The sequence below is a fragment of the Bactrocera oleae genome, chromosome 3 (genome assembly GCF_042242935.1).
Source record: "Bactrocera oleae isolate idBacOlea1 chromosome 3, idBacOlea1, whole genome shotgun sequence".
NCBI lineage: Eukaryota > Metazoa > Arthropoda > Insecta > Diptera > Tephritidae > Bactrocera > Bactrocera oleae.
In genome coordinates this window covers 47,180,113-47,202,530 of record NC_091537.1, presented here as the reverse complement: position 1 = coordinate 47,202,530, position 22,418 = coordinate 47,180,113, and the positions used below count along the sequence as shown (strand labels likewise).

General features: G+C 37.3%; 1 protein-coding gene across 1 annotated transcript; it reads left to right on the top strand.

Moving 5' to 3' along the window:
* The first annotated feature begins 2,852 nt into the window (after positions 1–2,852).
* Positions 2,853–3,536, top strand: LOC138856053 (uncharacterized). Its single transcript, XM_070106491.1, has one exon. It carries the CDS (start codon positions 2,853–2,855, stop codon positions 3,534–3,536), a length of 684 nt encoding a protein of 227 aa, XP_069962592.1.
* Positions 3,537–22,418: the final 18,882 nt, after the last annotated feature.

Here is a 22,418-nt window from a genome sequence, read left to right as displayed (position 1 = left end):
TCCAAACAACTTAACGATTTACTACTCATTATCCGAATTTACGACGTCTTACTCATATCTTAATTGCTCTTTACATGGCAACACTCTAATTAAAACTGTGTCTGATGCACAATCCGGCATTTCTTATATAGTAAATCTTTCAGAAAACTTCGTCACTCGAACATTCTGGCAACTACGAATTTCGTTGTCTGGCAAATTATCATTGATTCTATTTTGTTCTGGCACCCGTGTTCGTAATAATATATAATATTTACTTTGCGAGCGATAATCTGAAAAGTGAACCTTACATTTACCATGGAAACACCAAATTTATCAAGTAATGTAACATAGGGTTCAGTTTGTAACATAGGGTTCAGTTATGCATACAAAGCCCAAACTGCATAGACAAGTATAGCTTATGAAGTCTAGTCGGACTTGTATATTTACAGCGCATAGAAGATCAGCTGTTTGTGAGACAACGTAAATGTGAAATAACATGAGAGAAGAGAGAGAAAGAGAGTAGCGGTACCCTAATCTGAAATGCCACACAGCATAGAAATCAAAGTTCAACATATTCCTATGGCATGCAGGACAGTGCTCTATGCTATCTATGCAAATAACCTTCCTTCGTTTAGGAAGTGTTAAAAAAATATTGTTTTCCGCAAACGCGCGGAAGATATCAAATATGATGGTTTGAGTGATCCTGATGGATAACTGAATCTCTTTATTTCAATTTACTCTTATTTATACCATTTTCTTAAGTAAGGGTAAGGTTGAGCTCTGGCTACTACCGGGGTCACAGTTGGCGGATAGTGGACGGCCTACGCTAAGTAGGTTAGCTGCGAATAGTAATACGCAGTCCCCGACCAAGAGCTGCAGGAGAGGAGGGCTTGGCTCAAAATGCCTCACGCGCCCAATGAACCTCCGGCGAAGAGGTGAACAAATGCCGCCTTTAAATAAGCGTCCACAACCCCCACCGGGGATGCACCGAGGGAGAACCTACCCACGAAAGGGAGGCAACAAAGCGACGAGGGATCAATATAGCGACAGTACCCAATGTGTACGGATGACGATGAAAACCCTGGGCAAGCGCCCATCAGAATCGAGGCCAGTAAGATTCTGATTATGGTATATTGGAAAGCCGGAAAGGATTAGATTGACAAAGGGCTGGTGAGAGCAGCATTCTTCCACCTCAGTAGGTAAGAATGACATCTCACCGAAATGGCTGGTAGGCTAATGCTGTCCTTCCTCATCTCCGTCTCGTTAAAACTATGGCAGGTCTTCAAGTACGTTCAATGCACGTCGCCATATATTCTTGGTCGTACAGTTTCAGTTGAGACGAGCTGAACATAAGCTGCATAGATAACCATCGGCAACTGTTACAACGCGCAGAGATAGCGGCTTGAAGCGGAGACCCATCAGAACAAAATGAATACACCACAACAACAACAAAAACCCCAACAAAAAGAACAACAAGAAAAAACACAACAAAATAAAGATAGCCAAGACGTGGAATACGGGACCGTCTTCCGTAGAAGTAGTAGGATTCTTAGATCCCCTATACTTTCCACCACTCCAAAACAGCTGGATAAAACAGCGTCTACGCAAACAGGATCGGTAAAAAAAAGAAGGAGAAGGGAAGCGCACCCCAGCTGCCATCATAGAAGAACCTCGGGCCACTCAAAACTCACCGAAACAAAAGTATATCACCCAAATTAGACAGACAGAAGAGGAATCCTTAGAAAAGTGCAAAAGCATCGTGCAAATAATGAAGATGGCGATGGCCAAACAGAAAAATGTCAGCATGGACGTTAAGAACGGAGCGGCACAGCTAGACGAACTCTTTGACGTAATCAAGAGTTACTGTAAAAACTGGCTCATTGATGAAGCCGAGAAAAGACGGGGACATTCAAGCAGGCGCATCACGACCCCCGAGCCAATAACTTCGAAGCGGCGCGCGACAAGCCCAGTGGAGCCTCTAGAAACAGAGCAACCACGGAATGAAAAGGAAGGCCAGTGGCAGAAAGTTTTGCACAAAAGGACGAAAAAGACCCGCGCAGAAGGAGGCAAGGTGGTGGAAGCACTCAAAACCACAGAAGAGAAGCAACAAGGGAAGAATATAGCTGCTAGTCAGAGCATATTATAAAGCCAAGCGACAATCAGAGGCCGTGATTATTAAGCCAACAGAAGGCAATAGCTACGCCGAGGTCCTGAAGAACATCCGTAGCAAAGTTAATCTAAAAGAAGCAGATGTTGAGATTAAAGGGATCCGCAAAACAAGAGCCGGGGCGCTACTATTAGAGCTGGAGAAGGGACAGACTGCAAAAGCCAACTTCTGTGAGGCACTCAAGCACATCCTTCAAAAATCCGCAACAGTGGCCGACCTTAAACCAAAGGCTACTATTGAGATTAGAGACCTCGATTCACTCACAACAAAAAACGAAGTCGCAGAGGCCGTAAAAGAAGTGGTACAGGACCCCATCGAAGACTTGACAATAAACATAACTGCACCTAACACAAGAGAGCAGGTAAGGGCGTATATAACGCTTCATCAGGATAAAGCTGACACACTGATGCGAAAGACACGCATTAAAGATGGCTGGGTTAACTGCAGGCTGCGACTGGAAGAATATGCCAAAAGTTGCTACCGACTAGGGCACTTGACCTGGGACTGCAAAGGGCCCGACAGGAGAGGGCAAGGTACTTGGATAAAATGCGGCCAACCAGGTCACAAATTAAAAGAGTGCACAAAACCGCCCTCATGCTGCCTCTGCGAAGAGGCTAAACACGAAAAAGTCGACCATATCCCTCTCCTCCGCAAAATGTACGGTATATAGGAATCATCAGAACAAATGAATATTCTACAGGCCAATATGCATAGATGCAAGGCTGCTGACGCTTTACTCTCGCAAATGGTAACGGAGAACGGTTACGACTTAATCATCATAAGCGAGCAATATAAAAAGAAGGAGAGTGGGACCTGGTTAGAAGATAGCAGCTCAACCGCAGCTATATGGCTACCCCCAAGAAGTAAAATCACTATCACTGGTAAAGGGAACAACAACGGTTTCGTCTGGTTTGCGTCCAGTTGCGACCTTTTCACAGTAATTAGCTGCTACCTGACGCCAAGCGACAGCATACAAGAATTTCAAGAAAAGCTCGACAATATAGAGGGTAGAGCTAGGTCTATAGAAGGTCAATTAATTATCGCCGGAGACCTGAATTCGAAAGCCATAGAGTGGGGTATGCCAAACACGGACTCGAGAGGAAAGCGCATTCTAGAAACGGCTGCGCGGCTTGGTTTAATAGTGCTTAATACGGGTAATGCAACCACGTTTAGAAGACCGGGTTGCGAGGAAACTACACCAGACATCACCCTATCAACAGAACGCATGGCTGGCTTAATTAATAAATGGAGAGTCCTAAAAGATTACACTGGCAGCGATCATCAGTACATCTCTTTTGAGGTGGACACCAGAACAAACAACCACCAGTACAGAAAATATACTGGAGCCCGAAAATGGAACGTCTCGAATCTCCACAATAGACGACCATAACCCATCTAGCAGCTCCCCTAAAAATGCAAGAAAAGTTGTCGAGCACACAATGCTTAAAATAACAAGAGCATGTCACAAATCGATGCCCAAGGCTTCCCACAGCAAACATAAAGCGGCAGTTTACTGGTGGACAGAAAATATTTCCCAACTCAGACGCACATGCCTTAGCCTTCGTAGATCGTATACGAGATCCAGGAGAAGAGGAGCCGCATCTCAAGAAGCTGAGCAATATCAAGCGGCGCAAAAGGAGCTGAAGCACGCCATCGATGATAGCAAAAAGAGAAAATGGAAGGAACTACGCGAGGACGTTAACAAAAACCCCTGGAGACTCGGGTACAAAATAGTAATGATGAAACTCGGACTTCGAGCAAAACCACCTGACTTAACGGCTGCCAAAATGGATCATATCGTAAGAGCACTCTTCCCCACACACGAAAACAGGATTAGTGATCCAGAACAGACAACAAGAGCTCTGCTAATCCCCCTGGCCACTGGCAAGCTCAAAACTAATAAATCACCCGGCCCGGACGGGATCCCATCAGAAATCCTTAAAAAAATCGCCGCAGAGCGACCGGCATTACTTCTGAATATGTACAACGCCTGCCTCGTAGCCGGAATATTCCCTGAACCTTGGAAAAAACAACGGCTGGTGCTAATCAGTAAGGGAAAAGGTGATCCCAACTTACCATCAGCATACCGTCCACTATGTATGCCTGACACAGCGGGAAAACTTTATGAAAGTCTACTTAAACCCAGACTCGAAGCTATCAGCGAAGCCAGAGGACTCTCCCCTAGAAAACATGGCGTTAGACCCGGCAAGTCAACTTTAGGAGCTAGAAGATGCATCATTGAAAGCGTAGAAGCCGCACAGCGTAGATGCCATAAATACAAAAGAATAGTTTTGCTGGCGGCTCTAGACGTCCGAAACGCCTTCAACAGCGCTAGATGGGCAGACATGATCGACGCCCTTGAAAAAAGCTTAAAAATCCCCAACTACCTCAGAGCTGTGGTGCGGAGCTACCTCAGCAATAGATATCTGCTGTACCAAACTAGAGAGGGATTACGACAGATAGCGGTTACGTCAGGAGCTGCACAAGGATCCATTTTAGGGCCAGACTTGTGGAACATCAACTACGACGGCATATTAAAACTCGAAATGCCAGACGAATCGTACCTAATTGGCTACGCGGACGACATTGCAGCAGTAATTACAGCCCGAGACACAGAAGATGCGCGAAGAAAGCTAAACCAGGTCATGATACGGACACAAACATGGCTTGACTCACACAACCTCCAGCTCGCTACGGAGAAAACAGAACTACTAATGCTAACAAATAAGCACATACGTCTCGAAATAAGTATGCAAACGATTACGGACACTCTAAGGACACAAAAAGCGGTGAACTACCTAGGCGTAAGACTGGACCCCAGATTAACTTTCTGGGTACAAATCCAGCACGCCGCAGGAAAAGCAGCGAAAATCACCTCCCAACTCAGCAGATTAATGGCCAATATAGGGGGGCCCAGCCAAGAAAAGAGAAAGCTTCCAATGTCCACGACCATCATCGTCCTTTTATACGGAGTAGAGATTTGGGCAGATGTGTTAAAAAAGGATAACCGGCGTAAGGTATTGGCTGGAGCATACCGCACCGCAGCCCTCAGAGTTGCATCAGCTTACCGAACGTTGTCAGGTGATGCAATATTAGTCATAAGCGGAAATGCCCTAATTCCCCTTCTGGCACACGAACGGAAAAAGCTGTGGGAGCTAAAGAAAATGTCTGAATACAACAAGAGCGCATTAGACCAAATAAAGAAAGACACGATATCAGCATGGCAACGAAGATGGGATAATGAGAGAGTAGAAGACCTGGTCGGTCCAATAAGCGCAAACAACTTAATCAGCGTCATGATGGAGAGCGAAGCTAACTGGTCTATTATCCAGAAATTCGCAGAAACTTTGCTACGCAGCAAAAAGCGAGCCCTGGACGCAGGTGCGTAGATGTAAATCTCTCAATGAGGAAAATGGAACGCCACCCTGAAGTAATGCAAACGCGGTTCCAGGGTGGGCGACGGTTCCCTAGAGGGGGGGATTTTAGTGACCTGCAAGTGGCACATACCGTTGCTGTGACGACAGCACTGATGATACGAAAGACATTTTCCACCCCCTGACTCGCAAAAAAACCTTATATTCTTACAATAAGTGTCGGTTAAAATATTCGCTTATTCAGTAATTAGTTTTATTGTTTACATTGTATGGGTGGTCTTAGCTTAATGAAAAGAATATTGGTTGCTTAAATAAACAAAGATGCTTATTAAGAAGCTGAGGAATTAGCTTTAATGAAAAGAATATTGATGGCTTAAATAAGGAAAGATGCTTATTAAGAAGCTGTATTATTGCTAAATTCAAAGATACAGTTTTGTTTATAATGAGCGTAAAGCTACTGTGCTGCCGTTAACTCCCCCCTCTCTAAGATAAATCGTCGCCGATTCAATATCATTTTTCGATAGGTTATTTATTTTATCCAACATAGTATTATATGATATTGTTTGAGATTCTAAATTTCTATTTATTTTAGAATTTTTATAAGATTTTTTAAATTTTACAATCCCATAAATTATGTATATTATTAACAATATTACAAGTATGTACCATAAAAATGAATGATGTTTAAAAACTTTCATTCATTCAGCTAAAATATTTAAGTTTTCAAGGTTAATTTCTTTATTTGTTGTTTCAATATATTCTATAATTTCAAAATTATTAATATGATTGTTCTTTAAATGTTTCTAAATTTTACAATCGACATTTTCATATACAACATTGTTAATATTTGTATAATTCTCAAAAGTAACGAGGTAAATTACATTTATGGCATAGCCATCAAGTGTGTTATTTCCGGAGACTAATATTGCTCCTTCTTTAATTATATCTATTTCTTTATTATACTCTCGCAACCTGTTGCTACAGAGTATAATAGTTTTGTTCACCTAACGGTTGTTTGTATCACCTAAAACTAATCGAGTAAGATATAGGGTTATATATATATAAATGATCAGGATGAAGAGACGAGTTGAAATCTGGGTGACTGTCTGTCCGTCCGTCCGTCCGTCCGTGCAAGCTCTAACTTGAGTAAAAATTGAGATATCTTTATGAAACTTGGTAGACATGTTTCTTGGTACCGTGAGACGGTTGGTATTGCAGATGGGCGTAATCGGACCACTGCCACGCCCACAAAACGCCATTAATCAAAAACAAATAACTTGCCATAACTAAGCTCCGCAATAAGATACAAGACTGTTATTTGGTACACAGGATCACATTAGAGAGGGGCATCTGCAGTTAAAACTTTTTTTTAAAAAGTGGGCGTGGTCCCGCCTCTAATAGGTTTAATGTGCATATCTCCTAAACCGCTTATGCTATAATAGCAATAACGAGGTAAATTACATTTATGGCATAGCCATCAAGTGTGTTATTTCCGGAGACTAATATTGCTCCTTCTTTAATTATATCTATTTCTTTATTATACTCTCGCAACCTGTTGCTACAGAGTATAATAGTTTTGTTCACCTAACGGTTGTTTGTATCACCTAAAACTAATCGAGTAAGATATAGGGTTATATATATATAAATGATCAGGATGAAGAGACGAGTTGAAATCCGGGTGACTGTCTGTCCGTCCGTCCGTCCGTCCGTGCAAGCTCTAACTTGAGTAAAAATTGAGATATCTTTATGAAACTTGGTAGACATGTTTCTTGGTACCGTGAGACGGTTGGTATTGCAGATGGGCGTAATCGGACCACTGCCACGCCCACAAAACGCCATTAATCAAAAACAAATAACTTGCCATAACTAAGCTCCGCAATAAGATACAAGACTGTTATTTGGTACACAGGATCACATTAGAGAGGGGCATCTGCAGTTAAAACTTTTTTTAAAAAGTGGGCGTGGTCCCGCCTCTAATAGGTTTAATGTGCATATCTCCTAAAACGCTTATGCTATAATAGCAATAACGAGGTAAATTACATTTATGGCATAGCCATCAAGTGTGTTATTTCCGGAGACTAATATTGCTCCTTCTTTAATTATATCTATTTCTTTATTATACTCTCGCAACCTGTTGCTACAGAGTATAATAGTTTTGTTCACCTAACGGTTGTTTGTATCACCTAAAACTAATCGAGTAAGATATAGGGTTATATATATATTAATGATCAGGATGAAGAGACGAGTTGAAATCCGGGTGACTGTCTGTCCGTCCGTCCGTCCGTCCGTGCAAGCTCTAACTTGAGTAAAAATTGAGATATCTTTATGAAACTTGGTAGACATGTTTCTTGGTACCGTGAGACGGTTGGTATTGCAGATTGGCGTAATCGGACCACTGCCACGCCCACAAAACGCCATTAATCAAAAACAAATAACTTGCCATAACTAAGCTCCGCAATAAGATACAAGACTGTTATTTGGTACACAGGATCACATTAGAGAGGGGCATCTGCAGTTAAAACTTTTTTTTAAAAAGTGGGCGTGGTCCCGCCTCTAATAGGTTTAATGTGCATATCTCCTAAACCGCTAATGCTATAATAGCAAAATTCACTAGAAGCAAATGGTTTTGGCACTTCTATTGACGGTGTGAAAATAGTTGAAATCGGGTGACAACTCCGCCTACTCCCCATATAACGGTACTGTTAAAAACTACTAAAAGCGCGATAAATCAAGCACTAAACACGCCAGAGACATTAAATTTTATCTCTGGGATGGTATAAATTGGCTTTATAGGAACCGCGTTCAAAATTAGTCAGTGGGCGTGGCATAGCCCACTTTTAGGTGAAAACCCAAATCTTGAGATCTGCTTAACCGATTTCAACCAGGTGCGTAACGTTATTTTCATGTTTCTATGTCATAGTGCGAAAATGGGCGAAATCGGACTACAACCACGCTTACTTCCCATGTAACACCATTTTCAATTCCATCTGATTCTTTCACTTTCCACTATGCAAATCAGGTAGCAATGATTATATCGGGGTAAAACTTTGCGTGAATAATGCAATTAAAGTATGCCACCTTGCGGCCAAAAATTGTCTCAATCGAACCAAAACTGTTACATCCGAACTTAGCACTTCCTTACTTGTTTCTAAGTATTATTGAAATTCAATATTAATTTGATGGCATTACCGAATAAAAATTAAAATTGGAAAGAATATCCGAATTTTGTGTCATTCCGAAATTACTCAAGCATTTGAGATGATTACGAACAATATTTTCCGTTAGAGAAGTGACAGCTTCTTCGCCAAACTCAGAGAGTTGAGTTTGAGTTTAATGCAAGTTTTCATCGTTAGCAATATTCTCATCATCGATTTGATTTTCATCACTTAATACAAGAACAGTTGACGAAGGGATGTAAATAATTCTCGTGTTCTCGTTAAAATTTTCTTCTTCTACATATCTATGACCTAGCATTTATAAATAGTTTAAAAATCGACAAGTCGAGCCTCACAGACTTACATAAGAACCATAAGCGATATCGAATACGACCCGCGCAAGTGTTGCTCTACTTGTAGTGTAATATGAATAAATTTTACAAAAAATGTAGAATTATCCAATTATTTGTTAAAAACTAAAAAAAATAACAAGCAACGCGCCAAATTTGTGTACACGCGACAAAGATTCGAGGCTTATCTAAAATACACACATTGATACCCAGATGATTCATAAAGCAACGAGTAAATGCAAATTTCTGCTTGCCTTTTTGTGAACGTATTTTCTTGGCGGATCAGAAAAAGAATTTACTTTTGACAATTTTTAGTGCGCTATTAAAAATTTGTCTGAAAAACATCTGTCTACATACTGGTTACAAGTGTATGTGTCAGTGTGTGTTTTGTAGGGTTGAAATATGGAGGAGATGAAAGCCTAATCGTGCTCGAAAATTATCTTGCGAGCGTTAGAGATATAGCACGTAAGCTAAAAATCAGCCGTGAAGCAGCTCGTTTGATTTTGACCAATGATTTGGGCATGAGACACATCAATGCTCGGCTTGTTCTAAAAGAGCTGAATTGTTTGCAAAAAGACCATCGTGTGCAACGATTTTAAGACCAAAAACTCGTTCAATACCATCGATCAACCACCGGATTTCGCCCCAAGCTCTCACTCATGCTATCACTCTGTGGAACCCGTTTCGACTCGATTGAGGCCGTAAAAGAAAATCGCAGAAGGAACTGAAGGCGATCCCGGACAGCACCTACAAGGCATGTTTCGATGATTGGCAAAAGAGGTATGTGTATTGATTCAGAAGAAGCATATTTTGAGTGCGATAAAATAAATATTGCTGAAGATTAAAAATTTTTCGTTTAATTTACAATTTCTGGAAACTTTCTGGTCACAATGTATATAACAATCAGCTCAGTGCTTGCTTTCGCTTATTAACTAAGAAGTGGGGGGGTAATGAAAATCGTATTTCTATGACAGCTTTATACATGTGTGGAAATATATATTTATATAAATAAGTTTTTTAAAAAAACTTAATATTTCGACAATTTTGTTTACCGTATTATTGATCGTTTTTCTCCAAACGTCAACAATTGATGATAGAAAGAGAAGTGGTCGTCCTTCAGTAATTCGAACAAATTCAGGCATAAAAACGGTTTACGGAACGCATTCGCAGAAATCCCTCTAGAAACAAAAATGGATATTTCCGAGATGAATGTTAAGACTGATTCGAGATGGTCTCCACACGTCTTCTGACAACGCGCTTGAATAGGCGCGCGGTCAACGGGCATGAAAGTATCCGCTGCAGAAAACAACAGAATGCAACAGAACTTATGGTAGTAATAAGTATACGAAATAAAAACAAAAGAAGGTGCCACATTATGCAAATAAATTTAATGGAAGATCCAATGCTCTTTATCGAAGAGAGTATTGCTTAACAGCTTTACCACACCTTTTAAGACAAATTGCTGGTAATCTTTCGCTTTAGTTTTAATCTCTTTTTCACAGAAGTGAAGAGGTTTACAGGAGTTTTCGCAATAAACTATAATTTTATTAGACCCTTGATAGTATTGCCAATTTCGTTAAATAAGTGTAAGAGTTAAAGTAAAGTAACACCACGACACTAACTAACTACTTATTTGATTCTAATTCTTGTGCTTTTGCCAACGCATTTGGCAAATTACTTGGTGATAGTGAAAATAATATTGATTACAATAGTACAGCCTTTTGTATTTTAGTGTACTTGAATTATTTTCCATTAAAAAAAATATTTTCTTCTAGGAAAGAATGATTTTTATTTTTTCCTAAATGATCCTTATCTCGTTTTGTTTCTACTACAACCTTTTAAAATTTTAATAAGATTTATCTGACCTACGTTTGTCGGAGTCAGTTGGTAAGGCGTCTGTCATTTTTGTCAAAGTTTTGGAAATACATTTTTTAATTTTATTTTCTTATAGTATATATATACATATTTTATTTTTTGCCGTTATTACCTTCGGCTCGATTTGTGGAAACTTCCTGTTCCTTTTTTTATACTCTCGCAACATGTTGCTACAGAGTATAATAGTTTTGTTCACCTAACGGTTGTTTGTATCACCTAAAACTAATCGAGTTAGATATAGGGTTATGTAGATATAAATGATCAGGATGAACAAACGAGTTGAAATCCGGGTGACTGTCTGTCCGTCCGTCCGTCCGTCTGCCCGTCCGCCGGGAAAGCTGTAACTTGAGTAAAAATAGAGATATCTTTATGACACATGTCTTTGGTACACATGTTTTTTGGTACAGTAAGACGGTTGGTATTGCAGATGGGCGTAATCGGACCACTGCCACGCCCACAAAACGCCATTAATCAAAAACAAATAAATTGTCATAACTAAGCTCCGCAATAAGATACAAGACTGTTATTTGGTACACGAGATCACATTAGGGAGGGGCATCTGCAGTTAAAATTTTTTTTTAAGTGGGCGTGGTCCCGCCCCTAATAGGTTTAATGTGCATATCTCCTAAACTACTAAAGCTATAATAACAAAATTCATTGACAATCAGATTACAACCACGCCTATTTTCCATATGACACCATTTTAAATTCCACTTGATTCTTTCACTTTCCACTATGCAAATCAAGCAACAATGATTATATCGGCGTAAAACTTTGCGTGAATAATACGTTTAAAGTATGCCACCTTAGGACCAAAAATTCTCTAAATCGAACCAAAACTGTTCAAGCCCCTAGGTACTGAATATGTGGACCCCAGTACCTATAGTTGACTTTTTACCGTAAATATCGACCATTGTGTAAGATGTATAATTGAAATTGATAATAGTATGTCTTTGTTTCAAAAATGGGTTGAATCGGATCAATAGTTCTTGTAGCCCTCATATATCTAAAATAAATATTTTTGAACTTCCGCGTGACTTTATATCGCATATGTGAGTTATCTCAATGAAAATGAGAGAGCGTGTTTTACTCATAACAAGATCAAATCGGGTGAAAATTTTCCTTAGCCCCCATGTAACTAATATCAGGATTTTCGAACATTCGTCTGACTTTACTCCATTTGATTGGTGATGGTATGTGAGGTACCTTAATGAAACAGTGGACAGACATTTTATTAGTCTGTGGCATGTTAGTAGTATGTGGTAAAATTAATAAAATCGGGTTAATACTACCCTCAAATTCCATATACTACTTATAATGATTTTCGTTATTCTAACCAGTTATATATTATATATTCGGAATAATGTCGGTCAGTGAGTATTAATATTTTTTTTATATATATAAAATTGCTTCAAAATATGTTCTCGAGTATAGCTGAGCAATGTCAAAATTAATATATTTCTCTATCCCCAATATATTTATGATTTCCGTCTTTCCACCTGACTTTACACCGTTCCGGTTGATCAACGTGATATTTTAACAAAATTAAGTGGAAAAGATTTCTTAAAAATTATGTGGTTTGACGCTGAATTAGAATGAAATTAGTATATACTAAGTCTAAACCTCACACCTTCATATAATGAATTCCGATTCTCTGGTTGACGTTTGCCACCTAAGCTTATAATATAAAATTTAGCCACTTTGGTGGAGTTAATATCACATTCATACTTATGTATATCTCACTTCAAGCAATACAACTGAGACTAAGTTTATGGCCTTTAATATAAGTCAAGAAGATACCAAATTTGATTGTAATTTAATCACGATATCATTTAATAATGGATGTTTAATTCAATATTATTTAATATACGGGTTAGAGAAATTTTCTGGTCTTTGATTTTCCCAGCTCACATGTACTACTTATGGTATAATTTTTTTCGTCAATTTGATAATATAATGAAATTAAATGGACAGTTTTTCTCAAAACTAATGTATATCGCTGCATATGAATGAAATTGGTCTAGACTTTGTTTAAACCTTATAACCCTAATATACTGATTTCCGCTCCTCTGGTACAACAGCAACCTCATATACCCCACATATTAAATCTAACCCCTTTGGTTCAGTTTATATCACATATACCATGTTTGAGTTAAATAGCTTCTTTTTATAAACGTTAATATTTCGGAGAAAAGAAGAGTATTGACACAAAATAAATCTATGATCAATAACATAAGTTAATAAGATACCAAATAATAATCGAGTAATGAATGTTGAATTCTTTCGCAACATTTTTATACTTTCGCAACATGTTGCAACAGAGTATAGTTTTGTTCACCAAAGAGTTGTTTGCATCACCTAAAGTGATAGATATAGATTTCTATATACATATATTTCTTCTAATATTTGGTGATAATCAGTGGTTAGGTTTATTTTCTCAGCCATCATGTTGAACTTATTATAAAATATACCAGACAACAATGCTAAAAAAGTTTCTTAGAGTGCTGGACTTTGTATAGAGCAAAAAAATCTTTCTAGAAAAACTCGCATGAAATAAATATTAGTAATGTAGTATCAAAAGGGATAAAGACACTTTTTATGTGGTTATAGATAAACTGCGACCCCATCGGTTTACATGCTACTGTCTATTATTTCAGTTTTGCGACACATTTTAATAAGAAGGTCATAAGGTGAACTGTAAACTCAAGAAAATTACATTTTTACCTAGCGCCGTTGGCAGCTTATGAAAGGTTTAGATATTAAGACAGAAAGAAGAAAACCTACATACCTGCTCTACATATGTGTATACCATACTTAATTATATGTAAGTTATTGTTAATTTAGCCTTCATGGGTAGACCCTTCAAAATAGGTACCATAGATCCCCCTGTTTTAGAAAGCGTTTAACAAGAGTAATTTACGGAGGGGTTTTCGGAGAACTTAATTTCAATACAAAGAAATAAACTACCAATTTCTAAAATATTAATATAACTAAATATTATGTATTATTATGTTAGTGAATAGCTAAGTAATATATAGGTATACAAAAGTACGTAAGCTGTACCAACATGTTGCAAGAGTATAATAAATATCAGTACACTGTGTTTGTAGTTTCAGTTGCACTAGTTGTCTTTACCAGCAAAGTGCTTTATTCAAACTAATTTTAGTGTATTAGTTATATAGTGTTTAAAAGATTATTATATACAGTGACGAGCAAAACCGTATTATATTCAGTGGCGAGCAAACACATTTACATATGTGCACCAGTATACCATAGTACCTATACATGGAACAGGAAAGGAGTCATAGCAAGGACTTAAGTATTTTATATATTAATCCATTTGTTATTAATTAATTATGCCTAGATTAAGTAGAAAATCGCAAATTCGCTCTGAACAGCAAATAAGAGATACTCGAGGTCATAGGTCTCGGCGTGAAGACCCCGAGGTTCGATCTGTTGAGCAAGTTGCAAATACTGTGCAACATAGAACAAGGCAGAAAGATCCCCAAATTCGCTCTGAAGAGCAAATAAGAACTACTCGAGGTCATAGACCTCGGCGTTAAAATCCCGAGGTTCGATCTGTTCAGCAAATTGCAAATACTGTTCAACATAGAACAAGGTGGCAAGATCCGCAAATTCGCTCTGAAGAGCAAATAAGAGATACTCGAGGTCATAGGTCTCGGCGTAAAGACCCCGAGGTTCGATCTGTTGAGCAAGTTGCAAATACTGTTCAACATAGAACAAGGCAAAAAGATCCCCAAATTCGCTCTGAAGAGCAAATAAGAATTACTCGAGGTCATAGGTCTCGGCGTGAAAACCCCAAGGTTCGATCTGTTGAGCAAATTGCAAATACTGTTCAACATAGAACAAGGCGGCAAGATCCGCAAATTCGCTCTGAAGAGCAAATAAGAGATACTCGAGGTCATAGGTTTCGGCGTGAAGACCCCGAGGTTCGATCTGTTGAGCAAGTTGCAAATACTGTTCAACATAGAACAAGGCAGCAAGATCCACAATTTCGCTCTGAAAAGCAAATAAGAAATACTCGAGCTCATAGATCTCGCTGAGAAAATCCTGAGGTACGTTATGATGAACAAAGTAGGAACACTAGGGATCATAGAGAACTTCGCGCAAGAAATCCTGAGTATAGGAATTTAGAGCGCATTCGTGATCAAATGCAAAGGGAACATGCAAGAAGAAATCCTGAAGTAAGGAGTGATAGAAATTTTGAATCAGAGACGTCTTAGACAAGGTCAAGTTCACCTTCGTAGAGATAACCCACACAATAGACAAATTGAAAACCAAAAGCAGTCCCAACGAATCCGATTAACGAGAGAAAATAATGTTATAGAAACTGATAATAGTGGCAATTTAACAGATTTCAAAAACATTTATTTCCAAAATATAAATATGTATTTGCTGCGGCGGCGTATGGTTTTCACACCAAGTTCGCTGCATCCGCCTTCTTTTTAATGCAAAAATTTCCTTCAGAAGATGGAAATTACAATTTTTGGGCTACTTGCAAAAATGCGATTGTTAAAAAGAACGTTCCAAAAATATGTTTAGCCGACGGTCTAGACTTTCCTGAAATACCGGATTGTTTGAAAGGTTTAACCCCAAATGAAGAACGTCTCATAATGCCTAGATTGCCTTTTATGACAATCTGTCCTTTAGGATATCAAGGTCAGAGTTTGCTCAAAGGTGCTGTTGTTAATATACCAATTTCTGTTAACAATATTGTGACATCTCTACCAAGGTCCTTTGATGAGGCTCATGTTATACAAATTCACTTAAGAAGGCGTTTGGAATACAATCATGATTACATGATCGATACCATACGCCCCGCAAAGATTATGGAAGCTTTGCAGTTCTTAGTGAATACCCCTCTGTATCGTGAGCACAATATACATATTAATGAAAACTGGATTTCAGAATTTAATAACCAAGAAGAAGTTCCGTTTGTTGCATCTGCAGAGGATTCCCAAATGGTCCAATCTTTTCATGCGGCACAAACTTCTCATGATAATCCCTCAGGTAATAACACTCCCACGGTTCTTTTACTTTCAGAGCTAAATCCAGGCGGTCAAGAAACTCTTTTGGACAATATTCCTGTAGAAAACTTAGCCTATAACCGTTTAGTCATAGCACGAGGTGAAGGACAAAGACCAATTGACATAATTCAAGATAATAATTCAGAAGAGTTGTCATTTGAAACAATATACGTTGGGTAGAAGCGTACATGCTCTGAAACGTATAGTAAGATAATACGTTCTGAAATTCGCCGTTTTGACAGAAGAGCGTGTACCATTCCAAAGTTGTTCTATGATTACAAAAAATTAGAACTGCTACAAATTAAGAATAGTACATCCATTTGCCATAGAAAGTTTTCAGGGCGCAACCGAGTTACGGCCCAAAATCTATTAAACGAAAACTTTGTTTAAAACTTGATTCAACACGATGATGGTTACAAGGTTTTGAAAGGCGTTAGATCCTCACCTGCGCACTGGGAAGCTGAGAAGAAAAAGGCAATCGCTATGATTCGCCAATTTGGCCTTCCAACCTTCTTTATCACTTTATCGGCTGCAGAATCTCAGTGGGTTAAGGGTCATCCTCTCTAAAACTGTTGATTCTAATAGTCCAGTCATTTAAACTTAAATTAGGTAAGAATCTCGGAATTCGAGATACCCAGCTGTAAGTCTGTAAATACTTGTATATTGACACCCTAAAAGTTGTCTCAAAACCTACATTTGATAGGGTGTACGCAACTATTAAATTTCAAGGTCAATGTTCACAAAAATCGGTTTTTTGCGTTTTTTTGTAAATATTTCATTTCCTATGGGTTTTTTGCTATTGGTATTTATTATCAATATTGTAGAATACAAAATTCTCTACAAATTTTGTTTAAAAAAATTTTTCATACGGTGAACCGTTTTCGAGATAGAGGGCGGAGAGCGCGCGGTCACGGCATTACTTCGGGTCAACCGGTGCCTCCGATCAAAAACGCGCCATATATAGTTGATGAACTATCGATAAATTAATGATTATAAATATTTGTCAATTTTTATTAACTATTTTTTTTTTTTTTTTCATTTTTTCCTAACCTATCCACTTTTTATTCAGTATTAATTGATAATGATGGCATGAGAAAAACGACAAAATCGTCATTGTATGACAATATGAGCCCAATTGATTTTGTTCTCAATGAAAATAATGTGACGTTCATTATTGATGGCGGATTTCTTCTTCATCATGTTGTATGGAGCAGAGAAGATACTTTTTCTATTATTTTTGATAAATACATAAATTATTTACAAAGGCATTACAGTTCCAAAATAATTGTTGTATTTGACGGATATTCAGACTACAGTAAGAACGTAAAAGCTATGGAGCAGCAGAGAAGAACTGCTGCACTTTCAAAAACATATGAAGTCTGTTTCGATGAAACAATAGTTGTACCTGTTATTCAAGAAAAATTCTTATCAAATCGAAAAAACAAAGATAGGCTCATTAACATGTTAATTGAAAAGTTACAAGCTGCAAATATTACTACTAAACCAGCCAGAGATGATGCGGATGTTCTTATTGTTGAAACTGCAATTGAAGAATCAAAGTCTGAAAAAACTGCAGTTATAATAGGACAAGATATTGATTTACTCATCATTTTAATTGGGCGTACACTGTCTTACGAACAAGAAATTTTCTTTAAAAAAGTTGGGAAAGGCAATGTAAAAACGGAGATATACTCGACTAAAAGTTTTGATAATTATCCTCATTCCAAAACACATATTTTATTTCTGCACGCATTAAGTGGATGTGACACAACTTCTGCGCTTTTTAAAAAGGGGAAAAAACATTTTTAAAAGTTTTTGAGAAACTGACCAATTTGGATGAACTAGCTGCAGCATTTGAGGAAGAAAATTGTTCGGCGCAGAGAGTATTAGAGAGTGGAACTCAAACCTTATTGGCAGTCTATAATGCTCCGAAATCTGTGAAAAGTCTCGATCATCTTCGTTATATGCATTACGTCAAGTCTACAAAACTTAATAAACCTGTGCAGCTTTCAAATATTCCACCAACAAGTGCAGCTGCTCATCAACATTTCGAACGTGTATATTATCAAGTTCAAACTTGGTTAGGGCATGATTTGGAACCCCAGGTATGGGGTTGGGCAATGCGAAACGATTTTCTGGAGCCTATCATGACAATTTTACCACCTGCTCCAGAACATTTGCTAAATACAATTTTCTGCAAAGATATTTCAGAAGAGGAAGCCAACAGTTTAACAACCCAAGATAAATATCGCTTAATTCGGTCAGACGCGGTTACTTGTGCTAGATATTTTGACTACCGCTATCGACAAATTCTTAAGCTTTTTAAAGATAACGCCGGCATTTTTGGAGAGCATTTTGTTACAAATTTCTACTGGAGAGTGGAGTTTCAACAGAGAGGTTCCCCGCATGTACATGGCATGTATTGGCTTAATAATGCTCCCAGGATCAACCTTCAAGATCCTCAGACATTCCCTGATGTCATTAGTTTTATTGACAATTATATTTCTACCGATGGTTCGATCACCCACTTAGAAAATTATTTGGGTTATCAAAAGCATAACCATAGTCGTTCTTGTACTAGAGAAATAAGAGGACAACAGTTTTGTCGTTTTGGTATACCATATCCACTAATGCCTTTAACGCAAATACTGTTACTTCTTACAGAAACAAGTCAAAATTCAGAAAGACACAAGGAAAACTTTTTCAAAATTCAAAACGTTTTATATTCAAATATGACTACAGAAGACATTTCTAATTTAAACGATTTTGAACACTTCCTGTCTGATAGTAGAATAAATATGTCTTTTTATGACTATTTGTTAGCCCTTAGGTCAAGTTTAACAAAACCAAAAATTTTTCTAAAAAGAAAATTACAGGATCATTTTATAAACGCTTATAATCCTCTGATTTTGGAACTCCATAGAGCAAATATGGATATCCAATATATACTGGATGCATATGCTTGCTATTCATATATAATTAATTATATTAACAAGTCTAACAGGGGAATTTCTGGGCTCTTAAATGAAGCTATATCAGAGGTAAATGCTGGAAATTATACTATTAAGCATAAACTTAAACATATAGGTCACAAATTTATATCAGGCACAGAAATATCTGCACAGGAAGCAGTATATTGCTGCATTGGGCTCCATCTTTCGGAAGCAAGTAATGCAGAAATGTTTATAAATACCTCTCGACCTAAGGAACGTGTTCGAATGGTAAAACCTAGAGCGGAACTTCAGAACCTTCCTTCAGGTTCGAATGAAATATTCGTAGCCGGTATTGTAGACCGTTATGTTCAAAGATCCGATCAGTTATAAACTCTTTGTTTAGCTGATTTTGCATCTAGGTATAAATATTTTAAATCTAGTAGAAGAGCACAAGATAGTGATCATGAAGAAGAAGAGAGGGAAGACGATATTTTACCAGAAAGCGGGGTTGTCATGCCACTTAAAGACGGTAGCGGTTTTGTGAAAAAACGTACCAAACCTTGTATTATTCGGTATAGATAGTTTAACCCAGATTTGGCCACAGTTGAGTATTTCCGCGAAATGTTAATGCTTTACTATCCTTGGCGGAGTGAACAGCAAGATCTCATTGAACACGATAATGTGCAGACTTGCATAACACATCGTATTATAATTGAGGAAAATCAAAGAATATATGATGTTTTTGAGCAAAGAGAACTTGAAAATGTTCTACAAAGTCTTTATAATGAAATAGACTTGGACAAAGGTGCTCAAAATGAACTACCAATCGTGGAAAATGAGTTCAGAGTGTTGGCACTTCCGGAAATAAACCCAAATATAAATTTGCTGGAATTGCATGGCGAAGATTCAACAGATAATGGCACTGAATCTGATTGCAATATTAGACTTATTAAACTACCCCCTTTAATTCCAGTTGAGGAATTATTTTCTTTAGTTCAAAGTATAAATACTAAGCAAAGAACCTATTTGACACATTTGATGCACCACCTAAAAACAAATCTCCCATTTTAAGAATTCATTGTCGGCGGTGCAGGTGTAGGAAAGAGTCGTTTGATATCTGCAATGTATCAAGCTCTTAACCATCGTTACAATTCTACACCTGGATCCAATCCAAGTTCCTTTAAAGTTCTTCTTTGCGCACCTACGGGTAAAGCAGCATTCGGAATAAGTGGAATGACCCTTTATTCAATATTCTCTTTACCTGTTAATCAGTTGAATAGAGAGTTTAGGCCACTTAGCAATGACACAGTTAATTCATTGTATTCCAGACTTATTGATTTAAAATTAATCATAATTGATGAAATATCGATGATAGGTGCTCGTATGTTTAGCTCTGTTGATGCGAGATTAAAACAAATTTTCAAAACAGACAGCCCTTTCGGTGGTATACCGATCATAGTGTTTGGTGATTTGAAGCAACGCTCACCTGTTGGAGACAGGAGGATATTCCCTCCTAATCCCAATGATGCATACAGCACTTTAGTTGGTTCCCCTTTGTGGGAGTTATTTAAATACTATGAAATCACAGATGTATTAAATCATATGGCATCCGGTACTATGACAAATGAGGACATATCACTCATTGAAACTCGAGTAGTTAATTGCGAAGAAGTTCCCGATGATGCCATATATTTATTTTGGTCCAATGAAGAGACAAATAATTTCAATGCCCTAAAGCTCAGTCGAATCCCAACAGAAGTTTTTCTTTCAACTGCAAAAGACTCAGTTAAAGGAATTGGTATAAATGAAAATGATAATTTTTTGGAAAGAGTTAAACTTTTTAAAACTTCTGAAACGAAGGGACTGCCCTATGAATTGACACTAAAAACCTCCGCCAAATATATGATTACAGTGAACATAAACACGTGTGATGGCTTGGTTAATGGGGCAGCTGGACAACTTATGCAAATTGATTTCCATTGTTTTTTCCAACAATTCTGTGGATTAAATTTTTGGGACCTTCTGTTGGTTTGATAGCACGATCAAAAAAGCCTCATCCTCTAGAAAGTTCTTGGATACCAATTGAGAAAGTTCTAAAATCTTTTCAATATAAAAGAAATGAACAAATTTCAATTGAAAGAAATCAGTTTCCAGTTGTTCCGGCTGAGGGAATAACTATTCATAAAAGTGAGGGTGCCACATATAATATAGTTGTAGTTCATACTCGATCCAGAATGCCTAGAGCTTCAATATATGTCGCTTGTAGTCGAGCTATTTCTGCAGAAGGTCTGTTCATCATAGGAAATTTTATTCCTCCTAACAAATTTTCTGAATCGGATCCCGTATTTAGGGAACTGAGGGAATTGAACACAAATAAAGCTTTGACAACAAGTTTCAATTTTATGATTTTCCGAACATCAGGACATCAAATTTTATTCCATAATGTTCAGAGTCTTTACGCTCACATTAATGATATAAAAAGCGACTGTTTGATGCTATCTTCAGATATTTTATGTTTTGTAGAAAGTTGAAATTATCCTTGCGAAAGTTTTGATATACCAGGATTTACTCCAATTAACGAGCTGAGGATAGATAGCACGGAAACAACCAACAGAAATAAACGGGGCATTATAATATATGCAAAGCATAGTATTGCTTGCTCTATAGAATCAAAGGCTGTAGAGAAATTTATTTAGGCCGCAAAGTTTTAGAAGCGGTTTTCTTTAAATGTTTCAATGTTAATATTCTGGTTCTATATAGAAATTCAGCTTTCTCTGTCAGACAATTAATTGTAGAACTTCAGGAAGTCCTTACTTCTGAGTTAGGCAATCAAAATGTGCTATTTGTTGGAGATTTTAACATTTGTTTAATGTCTACAGGGACTGCTATAAGAAATCTGCTCCAAGAAAAAAACTTTAGTTTCCTGCTTTGTGGAGAATATTCAACTATACCTGCCGGTACACAAATTGATTGGGCATTTTCAAACATGGATCCTTCCAGTGTAAATGCAATTACTTTTGAGACAGTACACAGCTATCATGACAGTATTTGTGTCTCTATTTCGAACTAAAGTTTTCAGACTTAGTGCAATAGTTCTTCATTTTTTTTCCAAATATAATCGAATTGGAATGGTATAGGAATTTTGACAGTAGTTTTTAAGACAATTTTAAGAAAAATATGTAAATAATCTAATTAAGAAAATTTAAATTATATATGACATTATTGTATAAATATATGATAGAAATTAAATAGTATAAGGAAAAAAGAAATATAATATGGATATATGTATAAGAATCTCTACAAAAATTTATGTTTAATATTGTAAATATTATATACAAATTAATATAATAATATTATATCATTTTTAAAGTTGTTAATATTTATTATTTTTAAGCTAAACATGTATTGTATAATAATATCGATATAATAAATAAAAAATGTTATTCATTGTCCAAAAACGGTTTCTTTTCATACTTCTCAATACAGTTGTAATGCATTCTATATAAAATCAATTATAAGCATATACAAAAAGCACAA

Bases quoted from the DNA above. Each gene is read 5' to 3' on its own strand.
- LOC138856053 (XM_070106491.1), top strand. From the start codon at position 2,853: ATGCATAGATGCAAGGCTGCTGACGCTTTACTCTCGCAAATGGTAACG.